The sequence below is a fragment of the Gymnoscopelus braueri genome (genome assembly GCF_963280865.1).
Source record: "Gymnoscopelus braueri genome assembly, chromosome: 20".
NCBI lineage: Eukaryota > Metazoa > Chordata > Actinopteri > Myctophiformes > Myctophidae > Gymnoscopelus > Gymnoscopelus braueri.
Window position 1 is genome coordinate 31,189,079 of NC_137622.1, and position 25,625 is coordinate 31,214,703.

Below are 25,625 nucleotides of genomic sequence, written 5' to 3' on the forward strand. Positions count from 1 at the left end.
TTTTGTATTGCTTATGTGTATTCAACCTACCCAAAGCCACTGACATTTACTCCATTTACTAAAACAATACAAGTATTTTAATACTTGAGTGACTAAAACAATAGCCTATAAGTCTAGAGTTTCATCTCTCCAGGGTCTTATTCAACAACGGATAGCCTCATTTACAAATCATGAGGGAGATGGGGAGTGTTTTAAGAATTTTAGATTGCCAATAATATAGCTGACAGGACACCATACAAATGTTTTGAGTTTTCTTAGAAATAATTAATATGCACTATTGAAAAATAAAGGAGCAAGACATATTCAACGCCTGACAGAATCCCCCATTCTCTCAGCATTCAGAAACAAAGCTCTCCTTACACTGTACTGCCTCTGCATGGTATGGGAGATGGCATTTGACATTGAATGACACAAGGAGTTTCGCTAAGAAATCTTTGCTCAGGTAGCGTGTCACATTTCCGTGACCTCCACCGGCCAGAACAATTCCAGGGTGCCTCTTGCTCCAACGTCCGCTTCCTCCTTGTGTCTTTCCCACGCTCTGCATGTGGATAGTGAAGGAAATCAACGCAAAAACACAGCAGCGCAGACAAAGCTACAAGGGGCTGAAGGTGTTTGTTGTGGAGGCAGCGGAGGGGGTGGGGATGTCAGTATTTCCTCTGTTTGGATGTGCACTTTGTTTGGACATAATAGTGAGGAGGAAGGCATCTGCCTATCTCTGCGGTGCATCAAGGCAAGGCTAAATGTGGGGGAACAAACAGCCACCTTTTATAGAGACGTCAACATCACGGAGCTGTCGAGCAATGACAGTTGCTGTAGCCTACTACTGTCATGATGTTTACCCACCCACCTTTCACAGGAGAACAGGAACTGGAATAAACCTGAGCCACAATATCAAATGCACTATGCAGGCAGCCGATATTTTAGAATAATTTAAGTGAACTATTTCCAAATTCTCACTTAAATATCCAGCTTCACAATGTGCAATATAAAGCCCACCTAAGCTTAGCATACAGTTTACTAATAATCAGTGGCAGTGGAGCTCAAAGCACTCCAGAGCAGTGGTTCTCAAGGTGAGGTCCAGGGACCCTCAGGGTTACTTGGGGGGGTTTCAAATAGGTCTGTAACTCTGAGAGTGTACAAATGGAACCATTTGGTTCCATTTGTACACTCTCAGAGTTACGGTGGTCCTTGAAATTAAAAAGTTTGAGAACCACTGCTCCAGAAGATACATCTCCCTTCACAATCCATATTAACTAAACGTCCAATTAGCTTACTATAGGGTGAGGCTACCTCTAGCGGCCAATGCAATAACTGCACACCCAAATGAAAGTCTACCTGTTGGCTCGCTGATTCTGCTGAAATCTGCACTCTAATGATAACGGCTCCTTTGACGTTTCTGTGACTTTCACCCATCACTACTACTAGACTCATATTGTAGGCTAAATCTCGAATTTAGGGTAGCTATGCTTCACCAGTAAAGTTATATTCTTAATGATGATTAGGTTGCCAGTAAGTAGACAGGACTATACATAGTCTACTCTACGAAATATATATAAATATATTTTTTTTTAATGATAAATGAGAACATTTGCCAGAGAACAAATTATATTCTGAGTTTCCCTGAAAAGATCTGCCGATAAACTACAAGCTATAGAATCGTATGCGGTAGGCTAGTCTGTTCATGCCAAATAGTCTAATCAATAGGTTGTAGGCTACGGGTAAACACGAATAAAATGTTACCATTTATAGGTCCTGTGAAGCAAAGGACAACGGCCAACTTCAGGCAGTCGGATGGGGCCATTCTGTCACCCCACATCTTCTTCAGTTAAAATCCAATGAGTTTGTAATTGATATATAGTCCCAGGTGGTAGGATGGAAGAAAGAAAAATAAAAATAAATCAAAGCTGCGGTAAAGATATCTGAAATAAATATTTCAGATATTTCAAATATCAGAAAAAAAGAAAAGAAAAAAACTATATGAAAAATAAAATGATTGTTTAATCCGCACAATGCTCAGGTGTAAATGAAAAAGCCTGCAGCATTTCTCTCATATGAATCGTATCCCATCATGTTGCGGGCTGGTTCGCAGGGGAGCTCTCTCCTCTCCCGCAGATTGAGTCCCAAGTTGAATGTGCAGCAGCTCCTCCAAGGAGGCAGATCAGATGAGTGGATCCAGTGGATCCAAGTTCCAACAGGGCAGGTGCGGGATCTCTCCTCGCCGTCCTCGGGTCTTTCACGGAATTAAGTTCCGACGCGAAAGGTTGCGTGCACGTCTGTGAGGCTATTTTATTTACTAAACCGTATGTAATATAAAAACACAAGATCAGCCAGCCACTCCCCTCATAGTAGTGAGAGAATGTTGTCTTTCGTGCGCAACTGTCTGAACTGGGACAAATTCTCCTCCCTTTCGCCTCTCTGTACCACTTATTGCAGCCCCATGCGGACGGAGGCACGTTTTATAGAGACAGGAAGGACGCGACGTCACTTTTTAGGACAAACTCTCCAGCTTGTTGGCTACTGTGTGGAGCAGATTAGGTCTGTGTGTGCATTTACTAGGCCAGTGGTTCTCAAACTTTTTCCATGTCAAGGACCCCCACCAATGATGTATTTGGCTGTGGAGTGTGGACATCCCATCTCAAAAATATTTTGTGCCAGGGATTTTTCAAAAATAGCAGATCTACAAGCTCATAGTGGCACGAAGTGATGCGCTATGAACTTGTATAGTATATCTGCTATGTTTTAATAGCCAAAGTATAAAATATGGTTAAAGTGGTTAAAATGATTGTGACGCTATATTAACTAATTTAGCTGGGGACCCTCTGGTACCCCCCCAAGGACCCCCATGGGGGTCCTCGGACCACACTTTGAGAACCACTGTAGGCTATGCCTGACATGGCATTATAATTGCATGGGTAAGCCACAATATTTTAATCAATATCACATAAATTGCTCTCATCTGTGGTCAGTAATTTTGTTGTAGGCTAGCATTGCCACATGCAGATAAACGATAGAAAACCAAAGCTTTGATATTGATTTTCCCGCTGAGCTTTGTGTTTAACATTTGCTCTTGATAAAATCAACCAATTAGGTTAAAGGTGGCAGTTATCTTAGGAATGTTGAAGCTGTTTAAAAAGGAGACAATGTCCACACTCATTACGATCAGATAACACACAGTATGTTTCTGTACGAGTGTTTAGAATAAATATTTGCTGGGTTTATTTCCATCTTCAGAAACAGGATATACGCAGCTTTTTATATCAGAGTAAATAATCCTCCTCGGGCCCCTTTTGTCTTCCAGCAGTGGCCCCATGGTGCGTGGATGTGCTGTAGACAGTACTGTTCTATCATTACAACAAATTAGGCTACTGTAAATAAGACCATCCTGCCCCTACCTTTCCATTCGTGTCAGGAGGCACCATTTTGGTGATGTGTAGGCCTAGAGTATGCCACATGGTATACATATATAGTGTTCCCTTGTGGCTACTTTACAACGGATAGGTGAGTGCAGGCAGCCACTTGTGAAATGTGATGAAGACCAATATTTCTTCCCTGAAATGAGAAAAACAGCTTATATTGGACATGACAGCATGGGAATGCTTGTATTGGAGAGGTCTTGCTGTTTTCTGTGATTTTCAGATCATTTTCACAGTTCAAGGGAGTCATACTGGTTAGGGAATTTGCTCAGAATCTCATGACAAAAGCCATAGCAAAAGTGTTAAAGTTTTACAATTATAGGAAATTTATTTTAGGAGGCCATGTCTACATTTCTCTGTCACAGCAAAGAGCAACAAATGAGGGAGAAATGGAAAACAAGACGATTCAATTTTATGGTTTGTCAAGATGGAAAATGATTCAGACATTGTTCTTAAATTCTTGGGCTAGAAAGGATTCAAAATAGAAATTTGAAACTACTGGTTAACATGTGTAACATTTTGTTTGTATAAAAGAGGTGAAAAGTACCTCCCAATGACAGCGGCTTAACATCACATGAGAATAACGGCTACAGGGTTTCATTTAAAGACAGCTTATTTCAGTGAGTAAATAAATGATGTGGAACAGATTGTGGAGAATGTAACCATCAATGTGTGATGCAATTCAACAGTACTTATGGTGCACTCTCTTTATACTGTGGATTTGGTAAAGGAACTCTAACTGGTTTTATGGAAAGAGTTGAATTGGTGCCAATATTTTTTGCCACATGATTATGTCGCCTCGTAATTTTTGGTTTGTTGGTACTACAATACGTCTAAAAACAAATGTCATAGCGAAAACTGTCCTTATGACACAGGGCTATCAAGTCTAAATATTGACACAAAGGTATATCACATAGCCTCAGTCTCATCTTGAGGTTGAAGTACTAGCCTGCACACAAGAAAAAAAAGTTTGATGGAATGCTGTATTTCACCTATTATGACTGCCCTTTTGGTGTATATGATAAGCTTTCATAGAAAGACACATTCCCTTTGGGCCAAGAGGGCAGCAGATAAGTCTCCTGTCGGAACAATTGCTGGAAGCGGCAAACTGAGAGGGGCGGATTTTTAAGACACGTTATTTTAGAATCTGGAGTTCAAAACACAATATAAGCGGGACAGACCACTTCTACACACACACACACACACACACACACACACACACACACACACACACACACACACACACACACACACACACACACACACACACACACACACACACACACACACACACACACACACACACACACACACACACACACACACACACACACACACACACACACACACACACACACACACACACACACAAAGCTTGCACTCTTTCCTTTGACCCAACAATAAAAAAGAAAAAGAAAAAGAACCACAACCAGTAGCAACAAAGACTTTGCTCAGCAGAGAAAGGGGGGGTGCTGCTGCTTACCCTGCCTGTCCTGGTGAACAAATGATTCTAGTGAATGTTGAGTATGAGCGATACTTCACTTTCAAAGCCTTTGTCATACCGAGGCTCTGGAAAATCATTTCATGTTACAGTTGTTGGTCCATGAAGCAGGATTTGTGAGCCACACCATTAGCATAATTTTTTTTTTCCTATACAGAAAGATTCTTTGGGCAGATACAGCATTTATTTCTTTCTTGAAGTAAAATTTCTTGCCTTTATTGATAGTTCACACTTCACAGTGTAGAGAGTCAGACTCACTGTCAGCCTATGATACGTGATACGCAAAATTCTGTATCGTCCGTATGTACCTGCTGCTTAAACCCAAACTTTGTTGGGGTCCCCCGATGGGTCTTTGGCCCCCTAATCTTTTCCCTGTACACCAAATCTCGTCGACGACAATAACCTACAAGCTCACAGCGTGTCCCAACTGTGAACTTGTAGATCTGCTATTTGTACCGAACGTTTGCCTATTATGACATGCCCAGATTAGAATAGGGACCAGTGTTTCCCAAACAATGCATGGGTTTGGACCATAGAGTTAAAAATAACATATAATAATGGGTTTGGAGACATTTTTGGGTCACGACGAGTAAATATTACATTTCTTGCGTTTCCTAATTATTTCAAAGGATTTTTCCAAATAGGCGCATATATATATATATATATATATTTCTGAAAAAGTCCAGTTATGTGAAAAACTTAAGAAATAGTGAAAATGAGATCTACAAGCTCACAATGCATCACATCATGACACATTGTGAGCTTGTAGATCGGCTATTTTCACTATTAAATAGGGCTTATAAGTGGTTAATTCTGTTCATAATGTCTTTTTCTAAGTTCGAGTCCCAGGGAGACACCAAATGCATGTTTTGGGTCTCCAGAGAAAAAGTTTGTGAACCCTCTGGTATAAGGCTTAGCAAATGGACTGAAGGAAGCTCTACATGTCATGTTCAATAACAACGGTTGCAACATACACTCCCTGATTGACTGGCTTGTTCCACATTAAAAAGGCCTGCGAGCGACAGGGCTATGGGGACTGGAATTTTGGTCAGTCCATCCAACACTTTGTTCCCAAACAAAATATCTCAAAAACTACTGGCTGGATTGCCACTGAACTTTCTGTGCACCTTGGTGCACACTGGAGAGGATGAATCCTCCATGGCCTTTCATCTAGTGCCACGCCAAAACTTCCCCATGCACACAAGATATGCACTCAAAATGGAATGGGAATGGGATGGGAATTTGCTGTGCACCTTCATGCACAGAATTAACCCACTGATTTGATAGCAGGGCTTTTTTGTCTTATCAAAAAGGATTGTAATAACAGGCTATTTGACAACAAGGCAATAGTTGTAATAACCTTTGTCAAAAGTAGATTTTAAATGCTGTGTGGAGTCAGTCTTATAGGTCTATATGTCCTGTGTTCTAGAAACTCAACATGAATTTAAGTTAAATACAGAGAACCAAGTTTAGGCCTCACCTTAAAGCACTGTTTCTCCACCCAAATCAATGATTTAAGGAAGTGGTTCTCAAAGTGGGGTTGGGGGACCCTCAGGGTTCCTCGAGGGCGTTTCAAATGGACCCTCACAGGTCTATAACTCTGAGAGTTATGGGGGGCCTTGAAATACATAAATACAAGTTTGAGAGCCAGTCAGCCACTGAGCAGACAGTGTCGTCACCATCATTTACTTCCGAGTCCACCAATGTTGCCAGATCTTGCAAGAGAAACAAGCAGCCAGGTCTACAAAATCAAGCCCAATAGAAGCGACTATGCCACATCCCACATGATCACATTATTTAAAAAAAAAATGTTGTTAGCATCAAAATCAGTTTTACCACTGGAACCCTATATACATCGAGTATTTGAAAATAACCGATGTACAAGCTCAACAATGTGTCACATTGTGATCATAGAGGTATATAATGGGCTGGTTGTGATGGCTGAGCTTGTAGATCTGCCATTTCCCTCAACATTTTTGGATTTTCTTTTTTTTTTGTTTTTTTTTACATTTTAACTATGCAAATGTTGTATGGGGCACAACATCTTTTCAGATGGGGGTCCGACGGTCTGTGGCCAAATAGCCTACATATTCATTTGGGGGAACCTATTTCACATGAAAATGTTTGAGAAACACTGGTTTTAACAGCCTTAGCAATCCCAAATAAGCAACTGTACTTTGGAAACAAGCGACTTTACAGAAAAACAAGCCTAAAGTAGCTTATAATAAGCAGACTTGGCAACACTGGTGTCCAGTCCAGTACAGAGCCCTGTAGCATCTCACGTCACGTGACCATACTTCTCCCTTTGAGCGCCAACATCATCGGCACGAGCGATTCTGACAGCTGTCTGTCAGTCGTAATGAGATGCACCTTGGTCAGGAAACAAGAAGAAACATGGAGAACTTCGTCTCAAATGTGAAATGTATGTAGTTCTCCGTGGAAATAACGTTCACTTGGCTTGTTTTCTCAACCAGTGACAGATTGACTGTAATGTAAAGGTGTTTACATTACTTGTATTTGTATATTTTAACGTATATTGACAACTTTTCCGACCAACTGAGGTAACCTAGCTTAACGTGACAGCTAACACTAGCTAGCCAATGTCCTGTGATTTATCATTATTAAATATTAAGTCTCGTGCAGAGCGCACGAGACTTAATATTTAATAATGATAAATGTCTTATAATCAGTGGTGGAAAGTAACTAAGTACATTTACTCACGTACTTAAGTACAATTTTGAGGTATTTAAAAAAAAACTTTACTGGAGTTTTTCCAATTTGTTATACTTTTACTTCTGCTCCATTAGCTACATCTCACAGGCACATATTGTAGACTTTAACTCCACTACAATTATTTTAAAACTTTAGTTACTAGTTACTTTGCAGATTATTATATTATAAAACATACATTATGATTAACCACTTCAGCCCTATTTTATAAGGCTATTTGAAAATAGCAGCTCTACAAGCTCACAATGCATGGAGATGTGAGCTCAGAGCTTGTAGATCTATTTTCAAAAAAAAAAATATTTTGTTGGCATCAAAGTATATTTTGATGCCAATACTTTTGTACTTTTACTCAAGTACCATTTTGAACACGGGCCTTTCACTTGTAACAGAGTATTTTTTATATTGTGGTATTGCTACTTTTACTCAAGTAAAATATCTGAGTACTTCTCCCACCACTGAATGTATATAATATACTGTAGGCCCATTGTCTATTTGTCTTAGTGAAGAAGTATTAAGTTATAGCTTCAACTTGGGTGTAGGCCAGAAAATAACTTATTTTTTTGTGTCCATGGCTGATGTCTCTCCTCTAGGTCGTCCTCAGACGAGCCCAAAGGCCTATTCACCAGTAATTTGTTATTGTTTTAAAAGCCAAATGTGATTTTTTTCCTTCTTCTTCTAACAGGGCCTGTGAATGGTGGTCTTTGGTTACAGATGTATCATTTCCACATGTGTGTAAACCCCATGGTCCAGGGTTTGGGGTTTAAAAATGCATGGATGTAGCTAAAGTTAATGTTAATTGCTATTTAACAGTCTTACCTCTGTTATTGCAATTTCTGTCCACAGAGTAGATTACGCACTGAGTTGCAGTGATGGAAAAAGTGCTCACATGTTTTCTTAAGTAAAAGTACAGTATCAATACTGCAATGTAGAAATACTCTGTTACAAGTAAAAGTACAGAATTCTAAATTTACTTGAGTAAAAGTATAAAAGTATTGGTATAAAAATGTACTTAAAGTACCAAAAGTAGAAAGTACTCATTAGGCAGAATGTCCCATTTCACAAGTTTTCAAATGTATAAAATGTGTAAAAAATCTTGGGTAATGTATGTTTTGTAATAATAATCAAAATACTAAGTGACTAGTTTTTTTTTTTCAAATAATTGTAGTGGAGTAAAAGTATAATATTTGCCTCTGAGATGTCGTGGAGTAGAAGTAAAAGTACTGACAATTGCAAGTACTCCAGTAAAACTAAACAAAATTGTACTTAAGTACAGTAGCCTACTTGAGTAAATGTACTTAGTTACTTTACACCACTGCTGAGTTGGACAATGTTCATATAGACTCTGGAGTCTGGACAAAAAGCCTTTTTCTAGAATGACTCCTTGAGGGACTGTGAGTCAGTCTATGACCTCTAGCGCTGGCCTCCCCCAGACAGATTTCATGGTCATTAAAATCAGAAAGTCAGTTAAAAAAAGTCAGTCAATGTGAACGGATATAGCTACAGTAGGTATGAATTGTAAGGTTCAAGGACTTTATTGTCACACACACAGTACTGTAAAATACAGTTGATGAAAGCAGCATTGTGGGCAGTGGAATTCTTGTACAAGCTTCTCGATAGTGTGGATGACAATGAAATAAAATACAATAGAATGGTATATGCAGGGCCGGATACAGAAATTATTAACTGGGGGGGCATTAATAAATGCTGGGGGGGCGGCTTCCTCGGCGCCGCGCGCAGCGCGGCGGCAAAAATTTTTTTTGGGGGGCCCAAAACCATTTGGGGGGTTTTCGGGGGCCCCAAACGGTTCTGCTTCATTTTTCTGTGTGTGGGTTTTGCGAGCAGTCGGCCCGTCACAGTCCCCCCACCCCCCCGCTTCGGAGAGACACTAAGCGGTGCGTGTTCAGGTTTTTTTTTTTTTTTTTACCCAAATTTTGATTGGGTGGGCAGGATGCACGTTTGGGTGGGCACTGCCCACCCCTGCCCCCCCCTAGAACCGGCCCTGGGTATATGTTGACCCATTAAGACCGGTAACGCAGCACGTGTGTCATTTTTCGATTTCTATGGCTATTCAAAAATAGCAGATATACAAGCTCATAGCACGGCACTATGAGCTTGTAGATATACTGTACTATTTTTTTAATTTTTTTGAAAATGTGTGCAAATCTTTGAATATATATTTTTTAAAGCGAACATTTGTAACTGAAATCTTTGCTTCTGGGGGTCCCTGGAACGACATTTTACAAATGTTCGCTTTAAAAATATATATATTTAAAGATTTGTGCAACTTTTCACGATAAAAAAAAAAAGCTGATCTACAAGCATATTCATAGTGCGGCACTCGATGCCGCACTATGAGCTTGTATATACTGTATCTGCTATTTTTGAATAGCCAAAGAAATCTAAAATGACACGATTGAAAGGGTTAACATAGCCAAAGAAAAAGGTAAATATCAACAATGAAGTACTGTTATCTTACTAAATACTGTAGATTTGGGCCAATAAACTGGTGAGAAATACCATATTATCTTTTACATATAAGCAAAATCAACGAAACAACGTTTATTTTTAAGCAAGTACAGCAACTATCAATAATGTTGACAACTTGCCACTGTCACGGATTATTAAAGACAACCAGAAGAGGGCGACACAAAGACTTCTTTACCGCTGACATAATGGTCAATTAATTGCAGTAAGTAAACAGAAACTTTCTTTTTAATCACACCCAGGCCTCACAAAAACCCTGCTCCAGGAACAGCAGATCTGTCACGATGAGGTGATAGGGAAGCTTTTCTCAGAAATCTCTGCCATTGAAGATTTTCCAAAGCCACTGGATCCACAGGTACTAGTCTAATAAGTGCAAGTGTGTCTTGAGGTATGTACTGATTAAGAAAAAAGGTTGAGCACAAACTATGTACTCCAGCTGTAAATCAGCTATATAACCTTCTAAACCAAAACATCTATTTTGGATATAAATTTCAAAATTTCAAAGGGAATGATTGGTTCTGTTTAATCATTATTATTGTTGTAATTATTACTATATTATTGTTATAATTTTCTTTAAAAGACCCACTGTCAGCCTGTCTGGCCTTAGTTTCAGTGTCAGTCCCAGATGTGAATGTTTGGGTTAGTCCAGGTATTTAAAGAAAAGCTCAGATATGTTTGTAACATTATATATGACAGCCTATAAGTGGTGTACATTATATATCTACGTGTGTATATATATTGCAGCTTGAGGAGTGTGCCATCCAGCTTTGGAACTGGGCTGTTACTAAGCGTATGGGCACATTCATAAGTGAACATCAGAAAGCCCAAGGTAAGTTTATCTTATGGTGTTCTGACAGGAGTATGCATAACCACAACACCATTTATTTAAAATGTTGACACTATGTACAGTACCAGTACAAGGTGGTCAGGGTTGTGTCGCATCACATTTAGAGTCTGTCTCTCAATCTCTTGTCAGTGCGTCATGTGGCATGTAGTCTGCTGCACTGCTGTGAGACTGAGAATCCAACAGAGGGCGTTATCCGCAAGCAGATCTTGGTATGTTGTGCAACTGATACATTTAACCATTTCAGATGGATAAAACCAGTGGTGGAAGAAGTACTCATGTTTTACTTAAGTGAAAGTATCAATACTGCAATGTAGAAATACTCTGTTACAAGTGAAAGTTCGGTGTTCCCAATTTACTTGAGTAAAAGTACAAATGTATTGGCATCAAAATGTACTTAAATGTACCAAAAGTAAAAGTTCTCATTGTGCAGAATGTCATATTTCACAAGTGTATAAAAAATATTTCGAAAATAGCAGTTCTAGAAGCTCACACTGCGTTGCATTGCGGGTCGACGCATTCTCAATATATTATATATATATACTGTATATATATATATATATTTGTGATAATAATCTAAATCTGCAAAGTGACTAGTAACTGAAGCTGTCAAATAATTGTGGTGGAGTAAAAAGTACAATATTTTCCTCTGAGATGTGGTGGAGTAGAAGTAAAAGTAAAAAAAAAAAAGTTACTTTCCACCACTGGATAAAACCCATGTCTGAATAATATGGCCTTGCAATTTGTGACTTTGTCCAATTCTGTACAGATGGCCAGCAAGACAGGAAGAACCTGGCTGGACTGTAAGAAGCCTCTGATAGCCGACAACTTCTTGAGTCTGGCCGTCAAGGTAAATATGAATTTAACCACTTGACAGGTCTGACAGGTACATGGCCACTGGTCCCTTGAGTATCTTGAAGACCAGGCCCATTGCAAGTTGCTGTACTCTGTCCTCTACTCTACACTGTCCTCTACCGACCCCGGTCAAAAGTGGTATAAAGTAAAAGTATTGTGGTAAAAGTATTGTGTAAGTTTAAGTCTGAAGTATAAAGCATTGGTACCCCTTGGGGTCCAGGGACCCCAAGGGGTACTTGAGGGGGTTCCAGGGGGTCCCCAGCTAAATGATGGATAGGAACCAAATGGACCCTTATGGGTCTGTAACTCTGAGAGTGTACAAATGGACCCGTTTGGGTCCATTTGGTTCCATTTGTACACTCTCAGAGTTACATTAACATTGATTTTATAATATAAATTCGGGTCCCAGAGGTATAAATGCCATTAAATGGGGGTCCGTAGCCTAATGCATGTCAAACTGGGGGTCCTTGAAATTAAAATGTTTGAGAATCACTGCTAGAACCGTAAAAATCTTCTCTTATGGGGGTCCCTGGCATATCTTTTCAAATGGGGGTCCGCGGGCTAATAAGTGTCAATTTGGGGGTCCTTGACATGAAAAAGTTTAAGAACCACTGGTATAAAGCACACATAAAATGATCCCCATCAGAACCTGGAAACGCTATATAGCCGGCTGATATCCAGAGGTGACGGAGGAGCCGACACCAATATGTCCAAAGGCGACGTGGAGAAGGATCTGCTCAGAGTTCTCTCCTACCAGGCAGAATCGGTGAGCTCTTGGCGGATGTAACGTACAACACCTACTACAACGTGAACATTTGTTCTTGAGATATTTGGCAGCTCCACGGTGATATTTTCACAGACGCACGCAGGCAGCGTGACAATGTGTGAGAGCTAAAAATTGAGTTGTGAATTAAATAATGACAAAAGGAAGAAGTCGTCTAATATAGAAGTGTGCTGATTGATGTTATTGTGTAAGTAGCTCAAAGTGTACTCCTCTTTGCAGGCCATAAGTCAAGGGAAGCAACAGGAGGCTGTGGCCTGTATGCAGCGCTGTAAAGACATGTTGCAGCGTCTTCCCAAAGAGGTCAAAACATGAACTGATAACTGCTATATTTCTTTGATGAAGTTTTAATTTGTTTGCAATATTTGACTTCCTGTTTTTCTTTTTTATGTTTCTTCTTTTTCGTCTGTATTTTAAAGACTGGCTACCTCTCTCTCGTGTGCTATAACTTCGGCGTAGACCTGTACAACTTGAAAAAGTTTGAGGACAGCTCATTTTGGTTGAGGTATTTAGGTTGCAATGTTTGACTTTCATGGAAAATGGATGAACGATACAACAGCGCTGCATATTAAGTTCTTATACAAACGGCTTTCTTTATCAGCCAGAGCTATGACATTGGGAAGATGTACAAGAGATACTCTGCTGGTGCTGAAGTTCAAGTAAGAGGACACACACTTAAGTATTGTAAAGGCAAAACTACATCTAGTGTAAAGCTGAATAAATGCATAATTTGTCCTAACCCATAACTGCTTTCTCACGTGAGGCCAAGGTCTTGAGACTCCTAGCAACGGTCTATTTCGAGTGGGACTGCCAGCGGTTTCAGGAGAAAGCTCTCCATGCCGTGAGCCTGGCTAATAAGGTGGGGCACAAGCAGTCATTTTCCTGGGCGATAATTTCCACGTGTGTGCTTCGGAGCGTATGTGTACAAAATAGCAATTACTCAAATTACAATACATGTCCATGGCCACACTGCAATTTGACAGGAGTGTATGAATCCCTCTGGGCTGTACCTGAGGGTCAGAATCCTGCTGAGGTGTGGGGCCTCAGATGATCACATCAGAGCAGGTTAGCAATTATACCACTATCCAGAGACATGACCATGACCGTGACCATGACACCACACACACACACACACAAATGCATATGGCAAAGCAGATAATTAAAGCCAATTTACTTTCAGGAGTTTATGAGATGCTGGATGCTGATGTCCCTCTTGAAGTGTGTCTGAGCACCGTCAAACTGCTCCTGTCTGAAGACAGGTAGAAACACCTAGCCATCTTAAATTCTACTTGAATTTCACTGCTTGTAGAAAGGCAGTCACACACACACACACACACACACACACACACACACACACACACACACACACACGCACACGCACACACGCACACACACCTCATTTGAACATGCCTCAACCATTGTAGAGATTCTGTCGAGAATAATAAGAATGTTGATATTTCCAGAGAGACGCTGGCATTTGACTATCTGAGACGCGTGTCTCAGCACTTTGAGTCATCCCCTGAGCTGGCCAAGGCCTTGGTTCTGCACATTGAGCTGCTTCTGCAGAGAGGCAAAGAGCTGCTGGGCAAACAGAAGATTGAGGATGTCATCACTGGTACCTCATTTCACACTCGAGTCTTGGCGTACATGCTTTTTAAACTTAATAGAAAAAAAGGACATTACAACACTAATTGTTTCCTTAATACAGGCAAGAGTCATTAACATTAGTATTAATCATGTTCTGGCATTAATCCTGCATTAGTAATTGGCATTATTCATTAGTCTGTTAAAGGTAGGGTAAGTGATTTTTTTTTGGTTAAAACAAAAAGTATTTTGTTAAAAGGTTAAAGCACTATATTCTGATAGTAATCATTGCTATAGAGTGTTTGTTCAGTTACAGGAGTCTCCCTGTCTCTCCAGCTCTTTAATAAACAGAAAATACATTTTCCGGTAGGTGTCAAAATCTCAGCCAATCAGGAGAAAGTACCCATTTTAAGCTACATTTTTATAGTGTTCCAGTTCCAATTTTGCCTGCTCATTTCTTAGTGTCATCACTTCCAATTTCACTTGTTTAATCTGTATCCTGATGGAGTTCTCTATCATGATTGGATAAAATTGGAAATGAAACTGAAACTGAAACGAAAATGCATTTTCTGTTTTATAAAGAGCTGGAGAGACAAGGAGACTCCTTTTACTGAACAAACACTCTATAGCAATGAGTACTATCAGAATATAGAGCTATTTAACACTTATTTTAACCAAAGAAAATCACTTACCCTACCTTTAACACTTGCCATCACCACCTTCATTTGAGGTCCCATTTGAATGAAACTATATACAAGAACCAAGAAAACTTGAACAAGTTCGTGTTTCAGCATTCTGAAACTATATACAAGGGCTTCGGTAACCAAGAAAACTTGAACGAGTTCGTGTTTCAGCGTTCTGCGCCCAAGGTCAAGGTCATTGTTACCACAGTTGAGGGTTGTGTTATGCATCCGTATGCAGTGCTCTTGTTACCGGTGTTTCCATGCTCAGGCCACTACACCGGCAAACAGCTGACTCCTGAGGCCCTTACAAGGCTGCACCTCCTGCTGTGGGACAAAGCCTCCAAACACTTTGAGGTAGACAGAACGCTCAGTCCCTTTCACTTGTCTATTTTAACTCGCCGGTTCTATTCTAGTGCGTACATTACATAACGTCTCTCTGCCTTCCCAGGCTAAGAACTACTCAGAGGCTCTGCAGTGGTACAACTACTCGATGAGTTTCTACAAGGCAGGGCAGATGGATCCAAATCTGGCCAAGCTGCAGAGGAATAGAGCCTCCTGTCTCCTGCACCTGCAGCAAGTGGAAAAAGTGAGGCAATTGTAACCGGCTGGATTTGAACCCAAGTCTCCCTTATAGTAAACCAAACATCTACCACTCATTCAAAAGGGGAAACATTCCTGGCTAAGGGAGATACTTGGCTTCTGGGCTACACGCAGCACTGCTCTGCTGCATAAGTAAAACACCTGTACACAATGCTAATTGTCAGAGATCATATCCAGGAAAAAGGAAAGTGAAAATTATGAGAAATTACATGAAATCTTAGAAAGTTTGAGAATTGCTAATAGAGTCTAATAATAAAGCAAGCCGATGAGCAAGTTCAACAGACAGCTCGAGTAAACACCTCCTCACTGAGTCAGGTTAGTCAGTTAGATGTGCAATGACATTATTAGGGCAGTTTATTTAGATGCTACTGAAAGCTCACACTCATGGTAGCTGCTGCTATTTACTGCCACCTTTGCCCCATCAGATTGTTTCTGTCCCAGAAAATCACCCAGCATTCACCTGTTGGCTATGTTTCACTTTAGCTCTGTGGGTGGTTTGGTATAGTTGATCATTCCCTCCCTGCTCTCATGTTGGCCATCTGTTTACACTTAGCTGGGAGTGATGAAAAACAGCAAAAATGAAATCCATCTTCATATATATCAAATGTTTTGCCTTTATTACATGATTTGTCTGTCTGATGAACTATGAAAAAAAGAACTGTCCTGATATCAGTTTTGTAGTACTATACATTTTGTGATATGTGTACCGACATATGCAAATAGGCACCTTGCATGTACAGTACAGTAAAGTATGTGTACTTGTGATGAAACAGGCCAAAGAAGCGATCAAGGAGGCAGAGAGATGTGACCCCGACAGCATTTTCACCCAGTTCAGTGTTTACAAGATCGCAGTCCAAGAGAACAATACAGAGAAAGGTAAAAGAATCACAGCTATGCTTGTCTATTATTCATAAATGCCCCATGTGCCATGTATACAAATGAGCGTAGCTAGAATTTCAGTACTTTGTTTAATGAGATGAGGGTTTGTTGTTTGCACCAGCTGCAGAGGCAGTGACAGCCATGGGGCTTCTGTTCAAGGATCCTGTGTCCAGTGAGGACAAACTGCTGGTGTCTGAGAACGCAGCCTCCAATCTCCTCAGCTTGGCTGCACAGATTGCTTTGGAGGTAGGAAACATTTTTTTTTGTCTAGAATAGAATCCTCTTGACATATGATGGAAAAATGATACGCAGCTGTACCATCGCCGTCCTTTTACACAATAAGGACGTGACATTTCTCGTGATGGAGATTTATCGGGGATATGCAATTGTAAAAATTCAGTCAAGACAGGACAATTTTGTGGAAATCTGGAAAATGTCAAGTCATGATTGGTTCATACCTGTGACTGTGTCGCGCTTACCTGTGATGATGATGATGATGGAGGATGACGACGATGCATGGTTTCCCCTCTGCTAGAATGAACAGGAGGACACGGCCATGAAGGCCCTGGAGATTTTGAGTGAAAATTCCAAGGACGATGCTCAGGTCCTGACGGCCCTCAGGTCTGTAAGAACAGGAACATAATGTGTCATCCTAATACTCTGCAACTAAGTCTGCAACAGACTATCAATAGAGAGTTTTGGAGGTTTCCTCTCTGGTCCACTGACCTATATATATATTCCCTGGTTTCCCCAGTGAAAGTGGGCCTCTCTGTACAGTACAGTTAGTAGGTGAAAGAAAGGAGGTCACCGTCACACTCTTCATTCATCCTTTTTATTTGTAGGTGTTTGGTGCGACTTGTGCTCTCCACGATAGAAAAAGGAAGTGTCGAGAAGAGGTGAGGGCCAAAGAGCAGCAGCTGAAACTCCCATCCCATATGTAATGTAAAAAATATATAATACACTGATATAAAATCACATTTCTTTCTTTCATATACTGTAGTAATGCTTATCTGGACGATCTGCAGTCATACCTGAAAATGGGTGAGTGTTGTATGCGTCCGGTTTTAGACAGTGGTGGACAGTACCAAAGTACATTACGAGTACTGTACTTCTTTTTTGAGTATCTGTACTTTACTTGAGTATATGTACTTTTGAATACTTAAGTATATTTAAAAGCAAGTACTTTCAGCACTTTAACTCAAGTACACATTTTACAGAACAACTTCCACTTGTAGTCGAGTAATACTTGACCCAGGAGTATCTATACTTTGACTCGAGCACTGGAGTTGAGTACTTTGTCCACCACTGGTTTTAGATAGCGTAGTGCATTGGTTCTCAAAGTGGGGTCCGGGGACCCCCAGGGGTACTTGAGGGTGTTCCAGGGGGTACCCAGAAAAATGTGTGAATATAGCATCAGAATAATTATGACCTTTTATACTTTGGCTATTCAAAAATAGCAGATATACAAGCTCATAGCGCGGCACCGAGTGCCGCACTACGAGCTTGTAGATCTGCTATTTTTGAAAAATCTTGAAGATTTGTGCAAATCTTTGAATATATATTTTTTAAAGCGAACATTTGTAACTCAAATCTTTGCTTCTGGGGGGTCCCTGGAACAAAATATTTTTAGATGGGGGTCCGTGGCCAAATACATATCATTTTGGGGGTCCTTGGCATGAAAAAGTTTGAGAACCACTGGCGTAGTGCATGTCCAGTTTTAGTTTTCTTCTGGGTGTCTTCATTGCAGTGCATGTTGTTTACTGTCAATGCAGCTCTGCGGAAAATGGCTCAGTGCGGCCCCAGCCCTTGCATGATGACTATCGAGCAGCGAGCGGAGGAGGCCAACTGGTTCAGGAAAATTGGTACAGAGGTTGACTCACTCCTTTGTGTCTGTCACTGTATGTCACTCTGGCAGTGGATGCTACTCGTTTTCTCTCCAAAAAAAGTCATTCAATGCTGTCATTTGTCCATGAGTTCATTAATTCACCCACGGTTCATTTGTTTGTGTGTGTGACTGTGTCAGCTTGGAACTCGGCTCTACAATGCGAGAGCAGTCCTGACAAAATGAGGGACTTCTTTGTGCTGTCTTACCAGGCAAAACCCTTTTATTATCTTTGTCAGACATAATTGATCTCTATTGCCGATTTGCCGTAGATCAGTGGTTCTCAACATTTTCAGGCCGTGACCCCCCCCCCCCCCCAAAATAATCATATTTGAACTGGGGACCCCCCACCCTGACAAGTATTTGCAATGTAGGAGTTGAGGCATTCAATTTAGTTTGACTCGGTTCCACAGAAAAATATTGTTAAAATAGCAGATCTCACAACGCCTCAAGGTGTTGTGAGCTTGTAGATTGACTATTTTCAAAATGTTGGCCTCTTTCTTATATGATTTGACAATTTAGCGAATGTTTTAAAAAGGTCTTAAAAGTCCTTAAATTGTCACTTTGCTGTCATCTGGGGACCCCCCCCCCCCCAAAGAAAAATCATGTGGGGACCCCCCTGGGAGTACCGACCCACAGGTTGAGAACCACTGCTGTAGATCAATAAAACCTCAACAGGGATTTAACAGTGCCTTAAATATGTTGGAGATTTGTGTTTTTTTTAACACAATAACTCTCCTGATGAGTACATGCACATACCGTATGTACACATGCATGCATGCACATCAGGTTTATGTGTTCATCTGTTTATGCATGTGTGTACTTATATATATCTTACCTTTTTTTTAATGGTCCATGGTCTTTCTGAACTCCCAGCTGTCCCAGCTGTGTCCTCCCGACCGTGCAACGCTCATGGGCCAGAAGACGTGTCTGCTCATGGCTGCCGCTGCCTCTCTGGAGCTCTCCAGAAAGTCTCCCCACTCTGCTCAGGTGTGTCACTCAGTCCCTCTGCCCCCCTCTCCCAAACAATAGCACACCCTCCTCCTCCTCCTCCTCCTCCTCCTCCCTCCCAAACCACAGGGCAGGTGAATGGGCTGTGGGATCACAGGTGTGACAAACCAAGTTAACGGTGCTGCCGTTGTTGTTTATGTTTCTTTTTGTGTCTGTTGAGTCAATGGAGCAAATGACCACTAGATGGCAATGATGAAGGCATAATGGTGGTTGTTTGTGCCTCTCTCTCCAATCTCCATCCTGCTGATTCACAGAGTGAGCAGCTACTAACACAGGCCCTGGAACACATTCAACTCTGTTGGGAGGTCTGGAAGACTCTGAAAGCTTCAGGTATCATCACACCTCCCTCTTGATTGCACACTCTCTCTACCAAATACACTTCAGTACGAGTCATGATAAATATTGTGCAGAAGATTGTTATATAAAGAAGAGTATACTGTAAATAGATTTGCATTCATTTTGTTTTTCTTTTTTACAAATAGTGATGTTAAAAACATTGTAAATATTATTATTATATAGTTCTTATTTATATTTAAAAATAAATGATTAATATGGTACTGTCTAGTCTAGTGCATGGGTTTTCAACTGGTGGTCCTTGGTCCACTGGTGGTCCGTGAAGGTATTGCATGTGGTCCCTGACCATGCATTTAGTAATGTAGGAAAGTGAAGATTTGTATAATATTTTATTTTATCGACCACTAGTTGAGAAACAGTATGATGTATGATGACGCATCAATGTTGTCAGTTACTTGGAAGTCGGATGTCAAGAACTTCCACAGAAATGGGAGTTAGAATTTCAAGGGAAACTGTACCGGTTTACCTGGTTGAGTCATCATTAGTAGGAAATGTGCCCATATCAATCGCTTTTCTGAGCTCTGGACCACTAGCATATCTCAGTTAAATAATGACTGTTAAGGGCTTGATTTAATTCACCTCGAATTAACAAATTAAATTAAGGCCTTAACAGCCATTATTTAATTTCAAGCTTTCCCCCCCACACCACGCCCATATCCCCCTCCCAACACAACAGTGGTCCCCAGGTTGATTCTCAGTCAGGGTGGTGGTCCCTGGTTCATAATCAGTTGAAAACCCATGGTCTAGTGTCTAGTTGTTTATGCTTGTCATAGGAGTTTATTTCTAATCGTTGTTGGAGCACCTGATGCAAAACTGATTTCCATGAGAAATGGACAATAAAGTATTATCATCATTATATGACACCTACTTGCAGGGAACTTATCCAAGGACCCAACAGACACCTTGCTGTTCTTATATGAGTTTGAGGCTCGTGCCAAACTGAACGATCCCAGGGTTGAGACAGTATTGGAATCTGTCCTGGAGCTTGAAAAGGTCGAAAGCAAGGTGTTAGAAACCATTGCAGGTAAAGGAACACATTCTTTGCTTATCGTACCCACTATATATATATATATATATACATACATACATACATATACTGCTCAAATAAATGTAGGGAACACTTTGATCCCTTAATTATTTTGAGTTTTCATGAACTGTGTACATACTGCTAACAAAAACTGCTCAAAATAATTAAGGGATCAAAGTGTTCCCTTAATTATTTTGAGCAGTGTACATACATACATACATACATACATACATACATACATACATACATACATACATACATACATACATACATACATACATACATACATACATACATACATACATTAATTTACGGGGGGAAAAACACCAAAAAGTTAAAATATGGAGATAAGAGGTTTCTGCCCAACAGCAATGATATACAGTATATGTTATGTATATATGTTTATTTGCTTGTGTAGCCCTAGCCATGGAACCCCCTGCCCACTTCCCCCAGTTGTGTAAGAAAGCCTTGAGGATCGCTCTGTCTCTGCACAAGAAACAACCACAGGCTGACCTGGCCCACCTCAGGTACACCTGTATATCAGTACTCTGAACCAGTGCTTCTCAAACTGTTTGTATTTTGCCGCGGACCCCTCATCTGAAAATGTTTTGTACCAGGGACCGCCAAAAGAGAAGAGTTTTGTAAAAACTGTTTCCAAACATTTTCGATATTTTTCCAAATGTAATTTAAATAGCAAATATACAAGCTTGATATACAAGCTAGATGTACAAGCAAGATGTACAAGCTAGATATACTCCAAGCTTGTAGATCTGCTATTTTTGAATAACCAACATATAAAATGGATAAAGTGGTTAAAATGTCTGTGATGCTGTGTTAACTACTTTTGCTTGGCACCCACTGGAACCCCCCCCCCCCCCCAATGCTCTGAACAATAAGAACCCGTGGTGCTTCTTATCCATCCTCAGCAGGAAGCCTGTTGTTGTTGGAGACGGTGGAGATGTGACCGCGGCCGAGAGAGCCGGGCAAGTGTGCCGTCTATATTTCAGTTGGTGTGTTGCTTTTTTTTAACGTTCCATTGCAGCCAGTGCATCCACAGCCTGATCCAGCTGTCCCTTCCCAACGGCGTGTCAGAGGTGGAGGCCCGAGTGCTGGACGAGGTGTGGGGCTACTACGAGGAGGCTCTGTCTATCATCTCCACTGCAGTGAGTCAAACGCCGACCAATCACTGCCTCTCACTGCCTGTCACCCTGCCCCTAGTCTCCAGACTGTTGCCTCCCACAATTTTCAAATGCTTCCGTCATACAGTCTGGAGCACGGAAGCTCTGAAAATGATCAGAGGATAAAGCTGATTTGTGACGCCTCCTCCCCGCTTCCGTATCGTCCTTACGGTCGCGCAAATTTGTCCTAATATATATAAAAATAATCAAAGCATAATATAGCTTGCTGCTTATCAGAAATGTAAATTAAAAAATAAAATGTAAAGATATTTTTTAATATATCTTCGTGAACGGAAATGACAAACGGATGACAGCTTCCGTTCTCAGATTTCGGGAGGTGTAGTTCCAGACTCTATATAGGGAACGGGATCATGAGGTCAGAGTTAAGATTCGGGGTTAACTCCGCCCACTTTCGACGCCATTTTCGTGGCATTCGGAGATTGTGGAATAGTTGTCTGGCTATGCGAGATTAAGTCAACACCAACCAATCACTGGCTCTCTCTGCCTGTCACCCTGCCCCACGCACCTGTGACAGAATGCTACTAGGTCACCATTTGCCTGCCTGGCTGCTGTTCCCCACACATAGCTTATTTTAACCGCATTAACCCTGCAGGCATTCCTATGGCATATCCTTATTTGTTTATTTTCTAACCAAAAATAGTCTATCTACAAGCTCACAACATGTCGTGGTGCGATGTGTTGTGAGCTTGTAGATCGGCTATTTTCCCTATATCTGTTGCACATCAAAGTATAGGGCTTAATTCCTTATCAATTGACTTTCAGAGGCAGCACCTCAAATTGCAGATGCCTCCATTCACCGTGATCCCCTTCCAGCCAGTTGAACCACACTGCTGCTGAGCTGTAGCTTTAAAGGAGCCCTCAGACTATTGAGGCATTACAGTACTTTGCGGCCAATTCATATTTCCATATTTATTTCGAGCTGTTGGTTGCTAAGAAAGCATTACATCAAAGTGAAATTATCAAAGACTATCATGCTGTAAAATAAGCAATTGAGATACAACAGATTTTATGGCTGATGCTTTAAAGACCCCACCCACCCCAAGCTTGAATAAAGGTCAATTTACAGTAGAGCAGAGGCAAAGGAGAGGCTACAGTATTATTTTTGCAAGTCTCACACAATTATTAACACCCAAGGTCTGATACAAAAGTTCTAAGTCATTTACAGGACTTACAGGTGAATTGAATTTTGCCTAGTGCTCAGTCGATCAGACACACGCACACGCACACGCACACACACACACACACACACACACACACACACACACACACACACACACACACACACACACACACACACACACACACACACACACACACACACACAGACAGTACTGTTCGGCTTGCGGAGGATAAATATACTTTATAATACTGTGAACCCACAGCCCATTCACCTGCCCTGTGATATTGTTGTTTGCTAAGGTCCAAATGAGATTTGATGATATTTCCAACCAACAATCCATAATAATATGAAATCCCAACTGAGTCACTTAACAGGTGAAAATGTCTAGCATTTCTTCTGCCAAATGGCAGGGACACTAGAGCAACCACTCATCACCTGGGGAAGATTACTTTGAAGGGTACAACTCAATGTATGTACTCTGTTCTTTGTAGCACAGGCAGCCTTTGCTTCTTTGGATATTTGAAAGCTCTCCATGCACACATGGATTTAAGTTCCCAATCGCCATGACTGATTTCAGTCATTTGGATTCCATAGAAGCCAGCATGTCTTCTATCTATGAAAGCATGTCGCACAGCGAAAATAGCAGTACTACAAACTCACAACACGTCGCGCTGCTTGTAGATCGTCTGTTTCCGGTCATAAGTTATATTAAGAGAGTATTTAAAGTGCTCAAACCAGCAATATAATACAACTTTAGAAGCATCTTCCGTGAATATGAATGGTCTCAGAAATTTCATAAAAGCAAAGTTTAAAGCCTCAGCCTGATGATTTCTTCAACTAGTTGGCTGTATGTAGAACAGCAGCAGCAACATAGGTTTAGAATGATAATACTAAACATCATCCTTAACCCATTAAGACCTGGAACTGTGTCATTTTTAGATTTGAGCTAAAAAAGCATTATTTTACACTTTGGGCTATTCAAAAATAGCAGATATACAAGCTCATAGCGCGGCACCGAGTGCCGCGCTACGAGCTTGTAGATCTGCTATTTTTGAAAAATCGTGAAAATGAGTGCAAATCTTTGAATATATATATTTTTAAAGCGAACATTTTTAACTCAAATCGTTGCTTCTGGGGGTCCCTGGAACAAAATATTTTGATGGGGGTCCGCGGCCAAATACATATAATTTTGGGGGTCCTTGACATGAAAAAGATTGAGCACCACTGATATAGAAACATACGTTTTTCAGAATACTGTTGAGATTTAGGAGACATGTAGAATCGGCTTCAGGTCTCAATGGGTTACATTTTCAGTCAGGAGATTTTATTTTTGCTTTATTTCATGTGCACATGCAGGTGACGTCTCAAATCCATCCACACACACACACACGGCTCAGAGGGAGTTCTCCCGGTGTCTCTCCAGGAAGTGGTTCTCTCTCTCTTGACTTTCTCATCCCTTGCTTTGTGTCCCTGTAGCCCCAGGGCTTCCCGGAGCTGGAGATCTTGTGGTTACTGACTCGAGCCTGGAACACGGGGATCTTGCTGTACAGCTTGGCCCAGTACCCCGAGGCTGAGAAGTGGTGTGGCCTGGGCATGAGCTTCCTCCGCCACCTTGGCTCCCTGCAGGAGAGCTACCAGACACAGGTAAAGAGATGGGGGGGCAGGTGGAGTGGGCGGGAAAAGGGGTGAACGAAGTGGGCCGGGAGAAGGTGGCATCGGTGAAGCGTGGCAGTGGGTGACTCATCCCTCTAGCCCATTAAGACCTGAAGCGATTCTTAAAAATGTTTTCTAAATCCTAACAGTTTTTTGAAAAAAAATCTGGAAAATATTTTTTCAAGATTTTTCAAAAATAGCAGATCTACAAGGTCATAGCGCGGCACTCGGTGCCGCGCTATGACCTTGTATATCTGCTATTTTTGAATAGCCAAAGAAATCTTAAAGTGACACCGATGCGTTCCAGGTCTTGATGGGTTAAATAGGCAAATATGAGAGAGGGCCTCAGCACACAGACACAGATGTCCTATTTTGAAACACAAAACGGCTTAGCTGTGTAGAGACTGACGCTTTGCTTGTATTAGTGTGGAATAAGACGGAATCCTGAGGGAAATTCAGGTGTCATAGCAGCACTGCGGTAGGTATGAGACACAGATGCAAGCAAGAGTAGAGAGATACGAAAGGAAAATAGTAGGGTAACAATCATTTAAAAATGTAAAAGAAAAGAATACTTAATGTCTGGGCCTGGCCATCTGCACTTGGGACTGGTAGGGTGTTGCATAATGTATGAACCATCAGTAGTATCATGCACAATCTATGACCAGTATCATGTGACTTGTCTGGTTGATGTCGTCCCCCTGCAGATGTCCGGTCTCTACAGTGACGTGTTGGACAGGTTAGACAAAGCCAAGAAGAACCTCATCACGGAGGAATAACCAGACTGGGTGAAGTGTGTTGGTCAATTATATCGGGTACGCACACTACAAATGTCACTCCAGAAACACTGCAATTTACATGTTGGCGACCACACCATGTTTTAGGAGTGCAAGTGTGTCGACTCCATTTTTCATTTCTGCCGTCTTCTGCCCCAACAGTTTGGATGTGCGTGTTATAATTTTGACAAGGTTGTTTTGAATGTGACCGTTCCATTCTTTTTTGTTAAGACATTACAAATGTTAGGATAA

General features: G+C 41.1%; 2 protein-coding genes across 2 annotated transcripts in view; one reads left to right on the forward strand and one right to left on the reverse strand.

Annotated features, from left to right (window-relative positions):
• The window catches only part of kdrl (kinase insert domain receptor like), a 54,497-nt gene extending 52,092 nt beyond the window's left edge, over window positions 1-2,405 (reverse strand). Inside the window, exon 1 of the mRNA XM_080416985.1 lies at window positions 1,741-2,405. Coding sequence (XP_080273111.1) covers window positions 1,741-1,816 — 76 coding nt within the window. The 5' untranslated portion in view covers window positions 1,817-2,405. The remainder of the gene's footprint in view (window positions 1-1,740) is intronic.
• On the forward strand, window positions 2,130-25,485 carry tex11 (testis expressed 11; the record flags this gene model as incomplete). The annotated part of the gene is made up of 30 exons (XM_080415598.1): window positions 2,130-2,200; window positions 8,235-8,269; window positions 10,371-10,483; window positions 10,873-10,957; window positions 11,105-11,184; window positions 11,742-11,822; window positions 12,474-12,593; window positions 12,831-12,911; window positions 13,028-13,113; window positions 13,210-13,267; window positions 13,372-13,467; window positions 13,592-13,673; window positions 13,789-13,867; window positions 14,072-14,223; window positions 15,144-15,229; window positions 15,324-15,461; window positions 16,249-16,351; window positions 16,476-16,600; window positions 16,890-16,975; window positions 17,197-17,250; window positions 17,355-17,395; window positions 18,127-18,216; window positions 18,378-18,448; window positions 19,113-19,226; window positions 19,502-19,577; window positions 20,476-20,625; window positions 21,047-21,155; window positions 21,671-21,791; window positions 24,424-24,591; window positions 25,305-25,485. 30 exons carry the CDS (start codon window positions 2,130-2,132, stop codon window positions 25,374-25,376), a joined length of 2,823 nt encoding a protein of 940 aa, XP_080271724.1. The 3' UTR covers window positions 25,377-25,485.
• Between the last annotated feature and the right edge of the window lie 140 nt (window positions 25,486-25,625).